Genomic DNA, 21,923 nt, shown 5'->3' on the forward strand with positions numbered 1-21,923 from the left:
GAGTGTTGTCGAAATAACACTAGCAATTGCAAAAAACGATTACCCCATAAAAAGTTCACTTCTAGTACCATCTGATGTCACCCGTTTATCACGGATTGGGATGTACATGAGGTTACACAAGTTTACATCATACTAGAACGTCAACAATCCGGTTTGACCACTTTCAGTTGACTGATTAACTGATTCTGTTGCAGTGTTCTATGAAATGCGGTTGGCGCTGAAATTGTAATTAAATCCACTTCCTCGGCGTGAATCAATAGTTTATATTAGAGTGATTCAAAAGTTGATTTTTTGCACGATTCAATTATAAGTCATGCTAGATCGAGGGCCAACGGGTGCAGGTTTCCATGGAGCAAATTCGCATGATTGTGTCGCATATCGAATAGAACACAAAAATACCCGGAACGCGTCATTATTACTATTTGCCATTAACTTAGAACTTCCTGTGCCACGGCAGTAATATTTGTTTGAAGCTTTGTCGCGTGATTTAACGATAATTTTACAGCGTTGAAGAATGAAAATAAACGATTTCGTTGTGGGATTCCCCTTAAAATGATTATTTTTTCACCCTCGTATTGTTTGAATACTTCCAGATGCAATAAATGAATAGGGTTTACATTCCATAATCAAAACGTCATCGAATAGTGGGATCGTACGAGCCATAAATAATTCTAGATTCCTTATGAAGAACTTTTTAAGCAAATCTGTATAACAAAAAACAAAAAAACGCACACACAAAATGTGACATAACAGAAGAAATCAACAAGAAACCTTTTGATGGTACATCAACCCTAAAAGCAATTCGGTTGTTATTGTCATACTGACGAGTTAGATAATGTGATTAGCTAATCAGTCTCAAATCAGATATGATCAGAGCCGTCACAATTTCAAAATTTGCCTTCTAATTGAATTTCCATAAAAATTGAATCCTCATTTCGAAATATGTAAAAGTAATTTACAATTTGCGCAAATACAACCATTTCTAGAATTTTGTCTTTAATCTTCTATTTTTAAACCGGCACTTAACTCACTATGACAATGATACAATCAAACCAACAACCGACCGCCTCGCAGCAACCGCGCTGTTATCTTCAATGACTAAAGGCCTAGTTGGCGTTGCGCCGTATTCTTTCTTCGCAACGCGTACTCTCCACCGGTCGATTCAGACAGTTTGTGTTTACATTCGAAGCGCGACCGACGTGTGACATATTGCTGTTGTTCTGTTTTGGTTTGACTTTTTTACGTGTGTGATCGCTCTTGGACAATGACAGCACAATCATCGGCCCCCACAGCCGGTTCCAGCAATACGAGGGTTACGATTCCGTCAGGGCCTACTCAAGCCGTAACAATCCGATGTAAGTTTACTGATTCATAGCAGATGTTTTTTATGGGACATATTTGTCCCATTTGAAACTCGATTCTCAAATCAACTGAATTATTAGTTTAGTGAGTGCTGTCAATTTATTCTAGTTTCCCCTGACTGATTGAAACTTATGGCAATCATTAACAAAGTTTACGAAGGACAATTTGGGCATTGGACCCCTTACAAAACCCGCTTTAAAATTAAAACTTTATGAACTGGCAGTGGTTGGGTTAGAACCTGGCTCAGTTTCGGGATCAAGCATAAACGGGATTAGATTACACTCGGGGGGTGGGCGTAGCGTATTGGTAAATCGATTGCCTTGTACGCAGCGCACCTGGGTTCGAGTCCCGACCCCGTACATAGGGTTAGAAATTTTTCCTAAGAGATTTTTCTAACCCGAAGAGGCGAATGACCTTAAGGTTAAAACCTCTATAATTGAAATAAAAAAAAAAAAATAGATTACACTCGTAGGGTGATGTATAAAACGTAAATTTCCACTTTGAATTATTAATTACAATATTTAAAGGGTTTATCCTCAACCGATCAAAGCTTTTAAGAAGGGCATGACAATTAAAAGCAACGAGTGAATTGTTTTATGTCGAACAAACAAGCAAATCTGTGACTAACACTGCAGGCGAGGATTGGCTTTCACCGTCTCATGGGTCTTATCAGCTATCACACTTTTGAGTGCAAGTCAATTACGTCTATTTATCAGTATTTAATAGCTTTGAATGTGGCTATAGCGCTGCTCAAATGAAAAACATTAATAGAAACGTGGAAAAATGACTATTGTTAGGACGGCGCCAGCACTCATCATCGCAATGACAGATTTTGCATTTTCAATGTTATTGGTAGCGAACAAGTTATGCGTTTGTGTATGAGTGTGTGGGTTTCACTGTATAGGACCACAGGAAGATTGACAGCATTCCTCCCAAAGGAAAACCTCTAGTGGTACTCATGGTTATAGTCTCGCATCCCAGTGACGCTATCACAGTTCGGCAGCACAATATTTCAGTAATTCAATCGACAATAGTTCACTTTCACCGTAGATTCAGTCACATGCTAAGCCCATTCGTAGGCAGTGTTGTCGAAAACTTCCTCAAGATCGCGGCATTTTCAATCTTTTTGATAAGATTGTGTAATGCTGTATTAGTTGATTTTCCAGATTGAAAAGCAAACTGTTTATTATTAAGTGGATGCTTGCTGAGAAATTTAAAAATACATTTTAGAAAAAAAAAGTCGTCGGAGTGATTAGTCCAATTGGGTCCAATCCGCGTTAAGCTGATTAACATCATCATCATCAAGCTTTTTATGGCTCTGTAGTTCATTTGTTATGCCAATTCCGCGCAGTTTATTATTAATTATTACTCCAAGATACTTTTAGTCCAGATCAAATTCGATAGTGGTTCCACTTAGAATAAGTGGTTTCATTTCGACTTTCCTTTTCATTATAAATGCAATTGCTGTGATTTTTTGAGGATTTATGCCAAGATTTCCTCCTTTACACCATTGCCATGCCACGTTTAAAGCAGCTTAAATACGAGCTGAAATCATGGATTCATCCTTACCATAAACAGTGATGACAATATCGTCGGTGTAGCTCGTTGCGTCGAATCCAGTTTGATGAGGAGAAAATTCACTACCATGGACCATAGAAGCTGTGACAGCATTCCTCCCTGAAGACAGCCTGTAGAGGTTCTCATAGTTATGATCTCTCCTCCCAACGGCAGTCCAACAACACAACATTTCCGTAATTCATTCGAGAATAGATCGCTCTTTCATCGCACGCCAAATCGATTTGAACACAGTATTGTCGATGAAAAGCGATATTGAGTATTCTTTGTTTCGCAGAGTATTTTTAATCTTTTTGACTAGTTTATGCAATGTCGTAACAATTGATTTCCCAAATTGATGTGTATTTTGATTATTATTCAGTGGATGTCTGCTAGAAGTGCAATCCTTACGTGCGAATCTGTTACCGTTTTTATACCTTTCAGAAGACAAGATATAAGGGTAATTAGTCCAATTGGGTCCAATCCGCGTTAGGCTGGTCAATGGTATGTCTACCTGTTTCTAGTATGCATACTATCCTGTCTCGTCTCCAGCATACCGGCACGTATTCCAAAGTAAAATTTTACCTAAAGATCCGTACCAGACCTTTTTTGATGAATCCTGGAAATATTCTATCCAAACCCGATGTTTTGTAGGGTCCGAAAGATTGGATTGCCCCCCCCCCCCCCCCTTTGAAGATTGAACATTCCTTTGGTTACCGGTATGCATCTTGACGGTTCTAATGTTTCCGATGCAGATTAATCGACCAGTTGAATCATGGGAATGTCAGTACTGATAAGCAACTAAATCGTTTCCTTTTGATTTAAAGTGGGTTTTCTGGTTCCCTCAGTGTAGCAATCTCATCACAGTGATCTTTGCTGAGAATAACCCAGATATAGGTGATGCGGCACGGGGTAGTTTAATGATGAATAATAGAGTTATGTACATGAGAAATTGATAAAATTGATCAATCGCATAGGTTCCATTTGATTTCTGTGATTTTTTTACATTATAAAATAACATGCAATACATGATGTGTAGCATAGAGCAGAAATGTTAATAGAAAGTATGTATTCCGGAGACAAAATAAACAAAACTTCCACACTTCCTGTATTATGAAAAAAGAGATATCCAGCATTCTACATGCCATAATGGCGGTCTAAATTGTTCAGTTCGTAATACGGCCCTTTTTTGACAATAAACGTTTACGCCAGCTTGACAGCAACGAGCAGTTGAAGATGTCGGGCGTTCATTGGATAAACATCCAACGCATTGGACTAACGTAGGATGCCTTAATCTCACTGGGCGGTTGACGTAAACGATTATTGTCAAAGAAGGGTCATTAAACGTATTACGAACTGAACAATTTAGACCTCCATTATGGCACCTAAAAAGCTGGATATGCCTCACATCTATGATATATGGGACCTTTCTTTTTTATACAGTTCGTTTATTTAATAAGCACAAATGCGTTAGCTTGGCGGTGCCAAATTCTTTTTTTTACATTTTGAATATCTTAAAATTAAAAGGTTACAATGCACAAATATTTTTTTAATATTGAGAGGAACATTGTTTACAATTATCTTAAACTAAAAATACGATTCGATATACAAGATTGAACAATAATTATTTTTTACAAAAAATTTTTTTACAGCTATCTTAAGACTAGGAATGTAGAATAATATAAAAGAAGGGGAACAAATTTTTATGAGAAATTTCACAGCTATCTTAAAACTAGGAATACAATTAGATATACAAGATGGGAAACGAAAAAAATGGAAAGGTTTAAGACTATCTTAAAACTAAGAATATAATTCAAATTGGTTTTTGTAACAGCAGCAGGAGTTGTATCAGGAACAGGGGGAGTAAGGGAGCACGACGACGGGGAAAGAAGAACAAAACTTGCAACTTTCAGGCAAAGAGAATAACAGTGACATGAGTTAGAGCCTCAGGCTTGGAGATGGTAGATGCCTAGGATCGGGTTAACGGTGGAGAATCCTTCAAGAGTGATCAGACCATCGACCTGCTCTCGCTTTGACTTCATTTTTGCAGGCATGGTAAAGGTGCCGGCAGTCACATAGTGGCACTCTGGTGCTCCGAAAGGAAGGACAGGGAACTTCTAAAAACGAGATATAAAGAATATGGGCTAGATTAAGATATTTGTCGATTTAATAAAAAGATAGATGAGGAAAATCGCGACTTGCCAGGATATCCCGAACTGGAACATCGAGTGGTCTACCTCGGGCCCGAAGGGAATCCTTTAACTGAGACCTGGCGTCATAATACCCGGCGCACACCCAGACAACGTGCTCGATGTCGTGATACCCCTCGTCACAAGCGCACAGACTACCCTCTGCAGGCCCAATACGCCGCAAATGCGCATCCAATATGTAGTGGTTGGACATAAGCCGGGACATTACACGTATCCCGACCCACATCCATCCCCTTGAACCAAGGCTTCGTTGATACCTTTGGGATAATCGAATGTAGCCATCGTCCAAGCTCCCCATTGCTCCACTAGGTTTGCCAACTGTTGAGTGTCCTCTGACGACAAATACTAAAAAATTCGTCGAAGCAAATTGGTCTTTCGTATATGTCACCATCTAATGTGCCCACCTTGGCTAATGAGTCGGCCTTTTCATTGCCCGGGATAAAGCAATGAGAGGGGACCCAAACAAAGGTAGTCTGATAAGATTTTTCAGATAACGTACACAAGGACTCCCGTATCTTCCCCAGGAAATATGGGAATTGCTTTTTGGGCTTCATCGAACGAAGAGCCTCGATAGAGCTGAGGCTGTCCGAAATGATGAAGTAGTGATCTGTGGGCAATGTGTCGATGATCCCAAGGGTGTACTGAATAGCAGCTAATTCGGCGACGTAAACTGAAGTAGGATCATCGAGCTTGAATGAAGCGGTGACATTATCATTGAAGATACCGAAGCCAGTGGACCCATCGAGATTTGATCCGTCGGTGTAAAACATTTTGTCGCAGTCGACTTCTCGGAATTTCTTATAATATACATTGGGGATCACTTGCGGGCGTATATGGTCCGGGATTCCACGAATCTCTTCCTTCATGGATGTGTCGAAGAACACAGTAGAATCAGAAGTATCTAGGAGACGGACGCGGTTGATATTATACGAAGAAGGATTGATGCTCTGTACCATGTAGTCGAGGTACAAGGTCATAAATCGGGTTTGAGAATTAAGCTCGACTAGCCTCTCGAAGTTTTCGATAACCAACGGGTTCAAGATGTCGCATCGGATGAGCAATCAATATGAGAGTTCCCAAAATCGATTTTTAGCGGGAGAACGAACGCCCGCCAGCACTTCAAGACTCATCGTATGGGTCAATTGCATGCAACCCAAGACAATGCGCAAACAACGATACTGGATTCTCTCCAGTTTGATGAAGCCTATATTCGCAGCGGAGCGGAAACAGAAACACCCGTACTCCATCACGGTCAATATCGTTGTTTTGTATAACCTGATCAGGTCTCCTGGGTGTGCACCCCACCATGTTCCAGTTATTGTCCGGAGAAAATTGATCCTTTGTTGGCATTTCTGTTTCAGATACCTAATGTGACATCCCCAGGTACCTTTAGAGTCGAACCAGACCCCGATATATTTAAATGTGAAAATCTGGTTGATCGTTTCACCCATTAATAGAAACTGGAGTTGCGCCGGTTCACGCTTCCTAGAAAAGACAACCAATTCAGTTTTCTCCGTGGAGACATACAAATTGTCCAAAGTATCTTGCAATGGTCCTTGCAAATCGGCAGCATTGGACCCTGTAACAGAGACCACCCCGTCGTCTGCAAGTTGCCTTAGCGTGCATGAATTGGCAAGACAATCGTCAATGTCATTCACGTAGAAATTGTAGAGCAGGGGACTTAGACATGAGCCCTGGGGAAGACCCATGTAGCTAAATCGCGATGTTGTTAAATCGCCATGCGAAAAGTGCATGTGCTTTTCAGACAACAGGTTTAGCAAAAAGTTATTTAAAATTGGTGAAAGACCATACTGGTGCAGCATCTCTGGCAGAATGTTGATAGAAACTAAGTCAAAAGCCCCCTTAATATCCAAGAAGACTGATGCCATCTGCTCTTTGTTAGCATAGGCGATTTGGATTTCTGTAGAAAGCAACGCAAGGCAATCGTTCGTCCCTTTGCCTTTGCGGAAGCCAAATTGTGTATCTGACAGTAAGCCATTTGCTTCAACCCAATTGTCGAGGCGAAACAAGATCATTTTCTCGACCAACTTCCGAATACAGGACAGCATTGCAATCGGTCGATACGAATTGTGGTCGGAGGCTGGTTTTCCTGGTTTTTGAATGGCGATGACCTTCACTTGCCTCCAGTCATGAGGGACAATGTTACCCTCGAGGAACTTGTTAAAAATGTCGAGCATAGGGATAAGTCCAACGCGCTTGCGCATGCTGGTGGTGTAGGAATCCGCGTCATTTCTCCCGTGTTTAAGATGGTCATGTTGAAATTGTCGCATAGATCTTGGATTAATGTTGATCTATTATCATCGTGAAGACAACCACATACCGTACCGTACGAGTTGATTAGAACTGGACAAGCGACAATTTCAATGCCTGGTGTCGAAGGGAGGTTAATTCGATTGAAAGAATATCACTTTTTGAATCCCTAAAAGTACTCCTCCATAGGGGTTTTCTCGATCCAGACGAATTATAATAAAGTCGTGGAAGTTGAAATTTATATCGGAAGTTAACCAAGTTTCACATAATGCAAAAGCATCACATTTTAAACTATTTAGTAAAAATTTAAAGGAATCGATTTTCGGGAGGATACTTCTCCTGTTCCACTGTTGAACAGTGATCGAATCGGTGACCTCGTTCGAAGACTTAGCCATCGAAGGATACGATCGCTGAAAGGAGGGGTCATTTAGTAGTCAACTGCTTCAAAAATGTTTGTAAACGTTAGCGAGAAAACGTATCAGAAAACTTTAAGAGGCTCAGTAACATTGAAAGCTGTGAAAATTAAGTCCACGATATCAGAAAATTTCATTATTCCATTACTGGACTCAGTGTCTATTTGAAAAAGGAGGACACCTGGGGTTTCTGGTGTCCCCGGGAGTGGTGGGTACTCCTTGTTAGAATTAAGGTTTCCAAGTCCTGGAGCAACTTGCTTTGGGTTTTTGGTAGCACTTCCGTTGGATTTATTAGATGTGGTTGGCGCACTCTCAGAGGAGGACATCTTGGGACCCTTACGAGGTAGTCTAGGGGAGGCTAGAGTTCTCCTCTTCCTGGACTCCCCCAGGTTAACGAGAGATGTTCCCTCTTGAGGGTTGTCAGATTCTTGCTCAACGCGAGCCAAATCAGCAAAGAGATTTTCAGACAGGACAGATGGCGAAGCATTCTTTAGCATTTGTGCATAAGAACGCCTCGAGCGTTCCTTAAGGGAGCGTTCAATTTTATCCCCGCGCTGTTTGTATGCAGGGCATGATTTAAGAGCATGCGAAGGGCCTCAGTAAATACACTTTTCAGTGTCTTTGTCACAAGAGTCATACTCACATGCTCTCCACCGCATCTGCCACATCGTTTTTTATTGTCACAATAGGTGGCTGTGTGGCCCAACTGTTTGCAGTTGTTGCAGTTCATTACCCGCGGTACGAACAGGTGAACTTTGTCAAGGAAGATGTAATTGGGAAGAGAAGACCCGGCGAAGGTCATCAGAAGCAAACCTGATTGAGAGTAGGTAGTCTTACCTCCCTCGGTGTTTGCGGTATACAATTGTTTGCATTCTAAGATCTTAATCTGTTGAAGTGAGGGGTCGTTAAAGCAGCCAACCCCGCGCTCCAACAGTTCTTCGCACTTCAGGCCCGGTTCTGACACAACCCCATCGATTTCTATCGCCATACAAAGCAAGTATGCTTTAAATTCCCGCGTAAAGCGCTCACAGCAAGCAATCGCGTTTGCCTGGCCGAGATCATTCACTAGAACACGTATCTTGTTTGCTCGAACACGTGTTGTCTGAGCTACGGCCAGGTAGTTAGCAGTCAGATCCCGAGAAAGTTTCAATATATTAAACGGTTTCTCCCCGGTCCGAAAGTACACTACCCATGGCCCGTGTTAGGGGAATCAGGGACTTCCATGAGAATATCAGATGGTATTTCGCCCTCGGCCATTTAAGCACGAGGGCAAAGCGTTGTATATACGGGAATGTGTCTTAATATTACAAGGTAGAATAAAAAAGAGAAAAGGAAAGAAAGCAAATGAGAGGAAAAAACAGACAAAACTTAACTGCAGTAACGTCGATTGTTCCGCACCAGCGAAAACAATATACTTGACTTGCCACCGGCACGGCAGCTAACAAACGAACAAAAGCTGACCTTCACTCACTGAAACTTACACACCGAACACCACTGTGAAGTATAACGATCTGCTCCGTTGAAAGGCTCGGAAACAACTGAAAAGTCAAAAATTGAACCATTCTAATTCGCATTTCTACCTCATATGGATTTTAAGTGGTTTGAAGCAAATAAAATTAATGTTTGGATTTTTATCAGTGTATCTACACACATACACATACAGACATTGTCTCAATTTGTCGAGCTAAGTCAGGTGGTATATAAGACTCGGCTCTCCGGGCCTCGGAAAAAGTTTTCAAAGTTTGAGCGAATCATATACATTTCTTTTGTAAGAAATGCCAAACCTCCGACAAGCGACATCAGAAATTGAGAATAATACCAATGATAATGTTCTAGACAGTGCTGTGCAATCTCACGATGGTCTTTGGATTGTGACGGTGAATATGAAATAACCGCATCATCACAAAAATGACCGTTATTTCATTTCCATTTTCCTCGCATTGTGTTTCTGTTAACTATCTCTCACAGGAGCCGTGCGAGGAAGAGAGCGCATTGAAATGATAGACAAATTGAATATTTTGTATTGGTATGGTAAACGAAACATTATCAGTATATTATATTCAGGCAGCATGCGGTGCTTTATTGGTTTTTCCTCCATTTTCCTGTTTCTTTTATGCTATTTGTGTGAAACTGCCTGTTTGTATCAGCTCGTTGTTTGTAATAAGATGACCATCATAACCATATTTACATTGTAAACAAAATGATGGTCAGTTTCATTCCTCTCATCAATGATTCCAATGAGTTAGAGATTCAGAAGAGAACCGTCTTACTGTTGTCAATTTATTGGAGTGAGAACCGTAACTCAATAAGCATTGCTTACTGTTTTAACTGCTAACCGTTTCATTCTCTTTTGTCTAGTAGATTTGCCATCAGTACCGTAATGGAGCTCAGCACTATTTCTAGACTGAAAAGTTCAGTACTGTCTGTACCAGTAGGCTTTAAAGCAATGCATTAAGCACTACTGGTAAGACATAATAAGCCTGCTTTGTATGCCAATAAATTACTCCTCTTGCGCTTTGTTCCACTCACAGCCCAATCAACAGAAGCAGAGTAGCAAATTTAGAATAGAACACAGTAAAGAGAAGTACTAAAAGCAAACGTCTCAACGAGCACTGCAAACGAGATGCCTTAATTTTGCCTCTACTACTTGAGTCCATCTTAGTAATGTGCATCCCGCGAAAACAAGCTTATTACCAGTGACTCATTATAAAACATTGAATAGCTCCATTCAGTGGGAAACAGCTGCTGCTTTTCTCGAAACATATTCATATGCAAGTTTCCTCTTTGGAAGCTCATCCGGTCCGATATCTGCTTGCTAGATAAACAAACTACAACACTCGGCTGCCGAACAAGCCATAAGGGAGGCGATTGAGAATGGTTGCTATGTAACATCGTGATTCCAAGCATCAGTAGTGTGGCGTGCGTCGATGAGATTGATGATGCCGTCGATGATGCGGCAGAAGTCTATACATTGCTAAACAACGTAGTAATCGATGAAACATATATGTGAAGGATATTATCCAGTTCATTAACTTGATTAGATTTACGAAACGTGGCGGAAGTCTTGACATGGTAATGGCTATCGAAACGATTTGTAGGAGAAATGTTTAATCACTCGATATCCAAACATTGTATAACTAATGTCACAAATTTCAGAGAAAATCCCATGCCCGCTTCAAAAACAGCTTCGCCACTCAGAATTATTGGCCCAACTAGCGGCGGAAGATTAGCGAAAAGAATGTGACTGCCGCCTACGGGAAATTGTTTTTCTTGGCCCCATCTTTAACGTAAACACCATCGACGATCGGCCAGTGAATGAAAGGAAATGTAATACGACGATGAAATTATCGCATAAATTTGTACAACCGGAACGGAAAGCATGTGCTAGAATTCCTAATTAGCGCAAGAATCCACGCCGCATTGCTTTGACCAAATCGTAAAGGGAGTGCTTTGGTTTCGACTCGAGCTCACGGACAGAGCAGCAAAAATCTATATCTGGGCGCTTGTTTTTCCCCCGTCGTTCACTAATCTCTCAATCTTAATCCGGGCGACGAACAGTGAGTGGAAACCACAATATTAGCCGGAACCAGTGACATAGACCGGAAAATTACGCCTGCCGATGGGTGATGGGCAATAAAATTGACTATAGTTCCAGGGAAGTCCGCTTAACTCCCGCACTCATGCGGCTATCGTAAGAACATGGAAAACTGATGACGGAAGGGAAAACAAACATCGTCCTCCTCCCCAGTTTGCGATGGTTGATTGGCGGACGGCGGAGATCGTCTTCGCCGGGGAGATGCGTTTATTTTCAGCTGTCCAGAGTTGAGCTCGCCGACTATAATTTCCCCTGTGGATGCAGTTTCAGTTGAGTTTGCAAAAGCTGCTCGGTCGGTCAGGGATCACAGGGTTATAATGCGAAGTAGTTTGATTATTTATATATCGTAAACCTTTGATCTTATAGAAAGAGGTATAGAATGTTACTGCAATATGTTCCAAAAAACCGAAGCTGCTTTCTACCAAAGTGACAAACATTCTGGCTAAACAAATTATGGAAATTTCTCATTCCTATTTCAACTAATATCTCCCTGAAACCGCATGCCAAAACAAAAAACAGCTGTGCTGTGACACAACAGCAACTTATCGTTTGCTTACTACAAATTTGCACCATTTATCCGTTCCCAGTGGGTTCATTAATCAAACGGCGTATTTATAAATCCGCTTAACGAGCCCTCCCCGCAACCGCGAGAGTGGAGCACTTGAACGTTGACTAGCCGGGAGAAAGAAGTGCCTTTTTCCCACTCGTATGAACTGCTACTGGGTGCGAGTCAATGGGATACTATTTATATTTGTTCCAAAATAAATCATAAAGTCTAGTCGGTTCTGTAAATAGTTTCAGAGCTGATTTCCTGGCAGGAATGAAGTGTTTCTAATAAAAAACATCCCAGTCCGACATAATTTCTTCAGCGGCACTCACTAGAGAGAGTTCAATTACTTATTTAAATTTCGGTGATCTTTTTTATCCTACAGAATAGAGGAATCATCTACCAATCGCGATAAATCTCCTCAGTGACCCTTGACGATGAGCGGTCCCAGTGTAATTTGCTACCTTAAAACCTGAAAAATTATGACACTTAGTCAAAACAGTAGCACGGGGCGCCTGGTTTCCCCAACAGTGATTGATGGGCACTTGAAGAGTTTTGAATGAGGACTTAAAAAGTCTGTCCGTTGGGAATGTGTGATCTTGACATGGGGGGAAGATCCACAACACGCCAACCACTTGCGCTTGTGAGTGAGGTCGGAAAAAAGGGAAAAACATGTTTCTCGTCAAACAGATGAACTCTGACTGGCAGAAAAACAATTACGTTCTTATGTTACGAATGGGGGCAACAAGTGGTGTGAATCAGTCAGCAATTGGATTCTAGTGAGGAATACTAATTTGACAGGAGAAGTGAATTGAAGATGAGCTGTTTCTCGCTGGGATTAGGAACGAAAATACTGGAAATACTACCGCTTCGTAACTAAATTGAGATACACCCATACTGTTTTTGTGCTCAAGCCCGTAGTGTGCGGTTGGCCGGGTTAGACCCCGCCAAGAGCACCAGCCCTACACAGAAAAAAATATTTTGACCACCTTAGATTCCTATGAAACTTTACACATTTCATCGGCATGGAAGACTAAACATTTTCCACAATCAGTAAGATTGTTTTGACTCTAGAGCATTTTTTCAAAAGGGCGTAAACGTTTCTAAGTGCATTAATTTCAAAAAAAATTCTTCGATTACCGATAAAATTCGCGACTCTGCACTAGTTGATTCTCATTCTGAATCATTGACTTCTGTTTCCGCGATGGCGCAACTCACTGACGAAATCATGATTATCGGCGATTTCAACCTTTCTACAATAAAGTGGCGTTCCGTTCATAACGGATTTCTACAACCCGACCCAGGCGAATCTGTTTTTCATCCTGGCAGCATTACTCTTCTGGATGGCTATAGCACGGCTACACTTCAGCAGATCAACAGCACCACGAACGAGAACGACCAGATTTTAGATCTATGCTTCGTTAATGCCAGAGATCAATCGCTGCATATTTCCACCGCCCTCATCCCGCTAGTAAAGTATGTTCGCCACCATCCGCCTCTACATCTTACACACCAGGACGTACCGCCTATGAAGTTTTCGAGCCACGCGCCCACCGTGTGTTACAATTATAAGTGAGCCGACTATAGCAGCATTCTGAATATTTTACAAAGCATTAACTGGGATTCTGTGCTAAGCAAGGATGATGTGAACTCCGCCGCTGAAACGTTCTGCCATATAATGAGCAACCTTATCGATCGTCATGTCCCAAAGTGTAATCAACGAAGTGATCAATTCCCCTGGCAGACAGCCGAGCTACGTCAGCTAAAAACTGCGAAAAGAGCAGCATTACGAAAGTTTACCAAACGCCGTACCTTGTCACTGAGAGCTTATTATGTAAGGCTCAATAACGATTTTACAAAACTGAACAGTTCTTGTTTTTCAAACTACCAACGAAAAATGCAACGTAAGCTTAAGTCGGATCCTAAATCGTTTTGGAGATACGTCAATGAGCAGCGGAAAGAAACCGGCTTACCTTCTACAATGTTTTTGAATGGTGAAGTTGGGCTGATCACCATAAATACATTAAAGAGCCACGAATCGTGTTCGTGATACAGTTCATGGGACAAGCTCCCGCTTATCAGTCACACATTTGTTATGAACATCAGTCACTTGACACTGCACGTGTCAAATTCGAAAGTAAGCGCTAGAATAAAATATCTTGATAACGTGCAAATAAATTATGAAAATCGTGACTAAGATCCTAAAATCAAGAACTTAAATTATACTATTTTTTCGAGAGCTATCCTACTGGAGCTGTAGAGCTAGGTTCTCGGATGGTCAGAATCACACACCACAATTGCAGGCGAGACAGGCAATGGCGTCCACTAAAACACTGCTTTAGGCCAATTGTAGCGGGCCGTGATTCTGAAAGTGATAGTCATTATACGGGTCAAGTATGTGCGGACGTAGGGACTTTGCGATCGTGTGTTTTATCGCGAAGGACTCGAGTATTTGTATGTTAATCTGTTCGATCGCGTGTGCGTTTGTATGTCGCGTGTGTTAACGTGTATGTAACTTCGCGTGTATAAATTCTATTTTATAACTGTGAATCTTTCGCGTGTTTTGGATGATCGCACGCGGACCATGAATCTGATACTTAATGTTCGGTGTACAGTTCAGGTGCTAGAAGAAAGTGAGTTCTTCCATATCACTAGAGTCCCCGGTAATGTCACCATGGAACGTGTTACCTAGTGGACATGAAATTTGTCCAACTGAATGTATGGACCTAAATTGTTAGGACAGAGGGTAAAGTTTTCCGGACGTGACCGATTCATGATCGCGCAAACATGGACGTTTGTGGATTCGCGTTTGAGACAGCGTTTTCAACTTCGTAAGTACTAAAACGTTCACATTATTACCGGGGTGTTATTAAGTTTGCGTGATCGCGGACGTAGGTGCACGTATATGCTCGCGAAAGGTTTAAGCGTTCGTATGTTAACGTGTTTGTCGCGTGTGCTCGCGTGTATGTGAGTTCTTGTGTATACAGTAGATTTTGTAACCGTGTTGCTATTCACATATTCGCGTGTATTCTTAGATCATCACGCGGAACGTCATTCTGATATTTAGTTTTCGGTGTACGGATCACATTCTGACAGGGATATCCCTAGTTGTCCAGTGGATATGCGAGATTTCTTTTTTGATTGGTCTAATTGAACGCATGGGCCTACTCTAGTAGCAATTAAGGTTTTATTCTAGTTTTATAGCCACTCATAAAACTTAGGTTGCGCTTCTAGCGTGCATTAAACTTCGATTATTACTTGGGTAGACTGGTGGTACCGAGGATAAACTTCTGGAAGTGAGCCATTCATGTCGCGCGAGCGCGTGTGTTTCAGGAATCAGAATATATTGGCTCAAATGGCACGTTCCCCGCACATAGTCGGGGATTTGTGCCTTGCCGTGTGTTTTCATCATTTCCTGAGCGGAAGGAAAGGACAAGGAGGTGTGGGGAAGTAGACTTGGAAGGGTGGGAAAAACAGTACAAAACAAAAAATAAACAACAGGTAAATTAAACTCACAAGTAGTTCAACTTGCCTGCGAATAAGCCTAAAGCTCTTTACCACATTGGATAAGAAACTTTAGTATGTCTCTGAGTTTCAGTCGACCAAACATGGTTTCGTCTATATAAGGACGGCTGAAGACTCGTAATCGCAATTGCGCTAGCGCTGGGCAGTTGCATATCAGATGATATGAAGTTCCGTAGTCGGATTCACAAAGATCACATGAAAAAGACTCAGCGCGCTGAATAGTTGCCATGTGATAATTGAGTTTGCAGTGGCCGGTTAAAGCCCTGGTCAGCATGCCGCAGTGGAGCTTCGAAAAATGTAAGAGATTTTTCGAAACCACTGGGCATGGTTGTTCTAGAAACGCCTTTGTTTGGCGACACGTTTGTAGATTTCTCCAATAATTGCGGTGCTCGGACGAAGCCCAGGACCGTATTTTTTCCCTTATCCAACTTGTCGAAATTGGCAGCGCGGGCTCAGGACCAACGAAGTCAATCGCTGAACCTGCCCTGGCCAATTCGTCAGCCCATTCATTTCCAGTAATACCGCAATGTCCGGGCACCCAGACAAGGTAGATAGTGTTGACAATGCTTAGTTCTTCGATTTGGGTTCGGCACGCGATCACTAGCTTGGACCGGGATTTGTCTGAGCTAAGGGCCTTGATTGCAGCCTGACTATCGGAGCAGAAGTTTATAACTCTGCCGGACAAACTCAGTTGAGGGGCCGATTGCACCCCGCACATAATCGCAAAGATTTCTGCTTGGAATACAGTACAGTATTTACCTAGTGAGTGAGATTGTTCCAATCTCATTTCACGACAGTAGACACCAGCACCAGCACGTCCCTCCATCAGAGAACCGTCAGTGTAACAAACCACTTGCGTTTGTTGTTGTCTTTCCATAAAGCCAGACAACCACTCCTCTCGAGAGGAACTACAAGTGAGTATAATATCGCTGGGAGCAAGAATATCTTCACCCCATGTAACCATTTGTGACCACAATCGTGTATGACTGGTAGCAAGATCAACATGATTACTGTTCCAAAGCCCAGTAACCTGCAGTCTGTATGCACATGATAGTGCTTCTTGTTTTAAGTGTATGTGTAATGGTTTGATATTTAGAAGTGCCTCAAGAGCAGCAGTCGGAGTCGTGGTGAAAGCACCAGTCAACGCCATGAGCGCCATTCTTTGCAGATGGTTTAGCTTTGACTGGACTGTCACCACCTCTCCCCTCTGCCACCACACAAGGCATCCGTATGACAGTATTGGACGTACAATTGTCGTGTAAATCCAATAGATGTATTTAGGTTTGAGACCCCAGGTCTTTCCAAAAGTTCGTCTGCACTGCCCGAAGGCCATGCACGCTTTCTTGACTCTGAACTCAATGTGAGCAGACCAATTCAGTTTGGAATCCAATATGACTCCAACGTATTTGACTTGATCTGCACACAGCAGCTCAGAATCAAAGAACTGCAAGGGACGAACCCCGGTTGTTATTCGCTTCTTCGTGAAAAGAACCATTGAAGTTTTGCTTGGGTTAACTGATAGTTTAACTTGTCGACACCACTGTTCGACAGCTCTTAATGCCTGTTGCATCAAGTCAAAGATTGTTCCGATGCAAAATCCAGTAATTAGTATTTGGTAATCGTCAGCAAACCCGTAGGTTGGAAATCCAAGCTCATTGAGTTTCTTCAACAAGCCGTCAGCTACTAAGTTCCATAACAAAGGTGACAGAACGCCGCCCTGAGGACAACCGCAAATACTCAACTTCCGTATCTCAGCCTGTCGCAGTGACGAGCAAAGTATGCGGTTACTAAGCATTGCGTTTATCCAACCTGAGATACATGCAGGTATCCCATGACCGCGCGTCGCTTCCAGAATAGACTGGAAGGACACATTGTCAAAAGCACCCTCCATATCTAGGAATACACCCAAGCTAGATTGCTTGAGCGAGAAGGCTTTCTCAATGTTGTAAACAACATCGTGAAGCAGAGTGATCGTGGATTTCCCACACTGATATGCATGTTGCATTTTGTGCAGAGGATATTCAACTAAACTAACGTTCCTGATGTGATGATCGATTATCCGTTCCAAAGCTTTCAGAAGAAAAGAACTTAAGCTGATAGGCCTAAAACTCTTGGCTTCTTCATAGCTTGAGCGCCCCCCTTTGGGAATAAATCTAACAGTTATTTCTCGCCATGCTTTCGGGATATACCCGGTAGCAAGACTGGAAAGCAAAATCTTTTTCAAGACATGTTTAAGAATATCAAATCCCTTTTGCAGTAGCACGGGAAGTATTCCATCTTTTCCGGGTGATTTGTATGGAGCAAAGCTGTCAACTGCCCACTTGACCGATTCAGTGGAAACCAATGTGCGTGCTAGCGCCCACGAGTCCGAATCACCAGAATGAGATCTGTGAACATTGATCAACTCCGGATCGATACAACCTGGAAAGTGTGTGTCGAAGAGACAATTAAGAACATCTTTTTCGTCTGTCACATAAACACCATCTCTGGTTTTCAAGGAGTTCATCTGAAAATCATTCGATTTGGAGAGAATTTTATTTAATCTGCTAGCCTCGTTCAGACTAGAGACATTAGTGCATAGGCTTTGCCAGCCAGCCCGTTCTGCAGATCTAAGACATTTCTTATATGCACTACGAGCTGACCTGAAAGCCCTGGAGTCATCACGCTGACGCCGGTTCCAAGCTCTTCTCATAACTTTCTTCATTCTATCAAGCTCAGCCCTCCACCAAGGGGTTCCCCTAGTCGATTTAACAGTACGAAGTGGACAAGCTTCTTCGTAGGATGCTAATATGAATGAGTTTGTCGTATCCACGACGTCATCTATGTCATCTAGTTGACTAATTGTTGGAAAATATCCATGAAATTTAGTCGCTAAGTTTTCCAAAAAGAGGTCCCAGTTTGTAGATTTAGGATTACGATATGTCACCACATTGAAGGTGACATCAAAATGCTCGAAAAATATGTATTTATGATCGGATAGAGACGGTTCAGTTTCATTTGGAACCTGCCAATTTCCCAGTTCATGCAAAATTCTATCAGAGCAAAGTGTTATGTCTAACACCTCCTCCCTCCCAGACCTCGCAAAAGTTGGTCGGTTTCCCACATTCAGAATATGGAGATTTGTACTACTTATGTACTCCATCAGTTCAGAGCCTCTCAGATTGATGTCTGAGCTGCCCCAAATGATGTGATGAGCATTCGCATCACTGCCGATAATGAGCGGAAGCCCATTTCTGCTACAATATGATACAACGCTTTTGAAATCATCAGAAGGAGATGATTCGTTATGCGGTAGGTATGCTGAACAATATATATATTTTTTGTCTACGTTTCCGACAGTCAATGTAACTGTGACAACACAGATATCGCGAGTTGTGAGCTCCGATATGAGACACGCGTCAATAGCCTTATTTGCAAGAATGCAAGCACGAGGCATTTCACGTGGGTTAGTCATGCCCGTCTTGTTGTAAGCAATGAAGGCAGTGTTAAGTAACTTTTCAAAATAGAAGTTTCCTTTATGGAAATACGGTTCTTGAACCAATGCTATGGAAGCTTTACCTTCCTGCATGAGTCGAGATAAATTCATAGTTGCTGTACGTTTATGTTGGAGATTGACTTGTGCTATTCTAACCATTGTTGATTAGAGAACTGCACATTTCATCTCCAACACAAATTGCACAACAACTAGAGGACACCAAGCGAGTTGGGATGTTAACGCATTTAGCGAGCCATATCAGGTTTAAATGGGACATGATCATTTGATTCCCACGATTTGCGAAGAAAATAATGGTCCACTGTGTCAGAGATTCGCATAACACAGCAAGGGCAAAACCCAAAATGCTCCGTGCGCGACTGGCATATTTTAGACCCTCCAATCATTAAGTCCTCGGCACGGAACTACACCTTGACTTAGGGTCTCCTACTTTCAGTCGCCTCCTACGACATGGCAGCAGGACTCCAGTGGCTCAATTCTAGGCCGGATACCACACGGCCTCTGGGCAGGTTCATCTGTACACATCGAAATTTGATAATCGAGACTCAACAAAACTTCACCGAACTACCATCAGCCGAGAGTCTCTGCAAACCCCCAGCCAACAAAAATTCGGCAAAATTAAGTGGATCATCGGTGAAAAAATCGGTGTGTAGAGTGAACGTTCCGCTGCGTAATGCAGTATACTGGGGAATTCGCCCGACTCTTCCCAGGCTCCGTTCGCCATTGAGAATGTTTTAAACCCCCTCAACAATTTTACCCATAGCACGGGTCGCATGACACTATGGAATTGGGGTTCCCTGTTTGGTAGATTTTTACCACTGAAACAGGTAGTCCGTAGTGTAATTCTTAGCCGGTTGAAACAACCACTACCGACACTACATGGCTTATCTAGGCTGTTCGGTGAAAGAAGCTGACATTGAAGAACAGCTTCCATATTTAGATGGGCGAACAGCCGCAGAAGGAAGGAAGGAAGGAAGGATAACGGGAGGAGAGGGATTTGGGCTAAGCGCTTATTTAAAGGCGGCACTGGCTCGCCTTGTCAGGGCTGCTTTAGGGCATGTGGTATTTAGGCCTAGGACGTATAGGGCCCACTACCTCGTCCTACCACACCCGCAGTCAGCCCCCGCTGCTGGTTCGGGTCGCGAATCACAACTAGTTGCTATCGCGATTAAGCATTATCCACCACCTATGACCCGCCCGGTTGCTTGCAGCTCAGCTTCCCACGTAGCGTTCCTCCACCACCACGGGGCCCGGGTACCGAGGATAAACTTCTGGAAGTGAGCCATTCATGTCGCGCGAGCGCGTGTGTTTGTAGGTTCACGCTTGAGACCGCGGTTGAAAAGGAAAAGTACTGAGACGTTCACCTCATCACGGGGATTTTATCATGTTGGCGAAATCGCGGATGTAGATTGCGTGGATGATCGCGAAGGGCTCAAGCATTTCTATGTTAACGTGTTTATCGCATGTATGCGACTTCGCGTGTCTAAATTTGATTTTATAAACGTGTGTCCATTCACATATTCTCGTGTGTTTTAGATGATCGCGCGCGGACCGTGAATCTAATACTTAATTTCCAGTGTACGGTTCAGATGCTAGAAGAGAGTGTTCTATCATACCACTAGATTTCGCCATGGAACTTGTTATCTAATGAATATTAGCGTCATTTTTATTGGTCCAACTGAAGGCATGAAGCTGCTGGGATCAAGGGGAGAGACTTCCGGACGAGACCGATTCATGATCGCGTGAGCGGTGGGTTAATGCTTGAGACCGCGTTTGTAAATTTATAAATGCTAAAACATTCAATTAATTACCGAATTGTTTTAATTGTGGTAAACTCGCGAGTGTAAGTATGTGTTAATGATTGCAATTTCATGCTCCTATTTGTGGTTTGTGTTATCGGCCACGAGCATTTGTAAACATATGGGGGAGAGATAGGCAGATTGTACGTTTAGAATGGAAGAGAATATGCAATTTATTGTGTTAGTGAGTCAGTATGAATCTGATTCATGATATTGTAATAAAAGGAAAAATAAGTTAAGCAAAAATAGATAGAGTTAGAACACAAATAGAGATTATTTTTAGTTTGCAAGGATAATGCTAGAGCAGATTAAGTCAAAAAAGTGGAAGAATATAGAGATTTTCTACACTATTGAGTAAATGAAATTATATTAGCTGCATAAAGAAATAGATATTACATGCATCTAAATTACTTTTAGGTGTTTGATGGTGTGGTTCGCGTGGATTGGATTTCTTCATAAACTACGTGTTTCAGTTTATTATGTAGGCAAGTTGAGCATTAACTGTGACTGAACCATGTGTTTAAGAATAAGTTCCATCCATAGAAGATAGTCGTTCCTGTTTCTGAAAACAGCGAATCCGATTCGTTATAGACAAGTGTTACTCGCCATCTTCACGAGCCAGAGCGACTGTTCTAGCGATTTAAAAGATAAAACACCCACGCCACACAGTGGTCCCATTCCTTAAGAGAGGCGGTCATAAATATATTTATTGCCAATTTTGATGCAAAACTGCTTTTCTATAATAAATTTGGGTCGCTGAATTCAAATTTCGCAATAAAAAATCGATTATATCCACCTAACAGTGTGATACATCCTTTCTTATTACATTATGATTCACATTTACTTTTTTTTTGTTCCAGATTTTTTTTAGTATCGAATTGTAAAGGTTGTGCTGCGCTGGCAAATACGCAAATATTATGATATCGTCTTCGGTGAGCATAATATCTCGAATTTTAAATAAATCGTGTATTTTTTTCATTTAAATGATGGTTTCCGTGAATGAAAAATGTGTTTTCCTACAATAAAAATTATCCCATAATAAAAAAAACTCCGCGCACCAGCTATTTTAAAATGGAAAACGTTTTTAATCCACCTAACAGTGTGAGGAGAAATTTCTTATAACTCTTATCACTCTTCATTTAGACAAAACATAA

The 21,923-nt window shown here is 42.0% G+C and overlaps 1 protein-coding gene across 4 annotated transcripts in view; it reads left to right on the plus strand.

The window, feature by feature from the left end:
* LOC131685520 (band 7 protein AGAP004871-like) overlaps positions 1–21,923 on the plus strand; it is a 136,281-nt gene that overhangs the window by 73,382 nt on the left and 40,976 nt on the right. The window contains exon 1 of one of the 4 annotated variants that reach the window (XM_058969310.1): positions 1,140–1,355. The exons of 2 other annotated variants lie outside the window; for them this stretch is intronic. In XM_058969310.1, the coding sequence (XP_058825293.1) occupies positions 1,265–1,355 (91 nt within the window). In that variant the 5' untranslated portion in view covers positions 1,140–1,264. Of the gene's footprint in view, positions 1–1,139; positions 1,356–21,923 lie in introns of those variants that run through there. One more of the 4 variants, XM_058969312.1, reaches the window with a different exon arrangement.

Source organism: Topomyia yanbarensis, chromosome 2, assembly GCF_030247195.1.
Source record: "Topomyia yanbarensis strain Yona2022 chromosome 2, ASM3024719v1, whole genome shotgun sequence".
NCBI classification, from domain to species: Eukaryota; Metazoa; Arthropoda; class Insecta; order Diptera; family Culicidae; genus Topomyia; species Topomyia yanbarensis.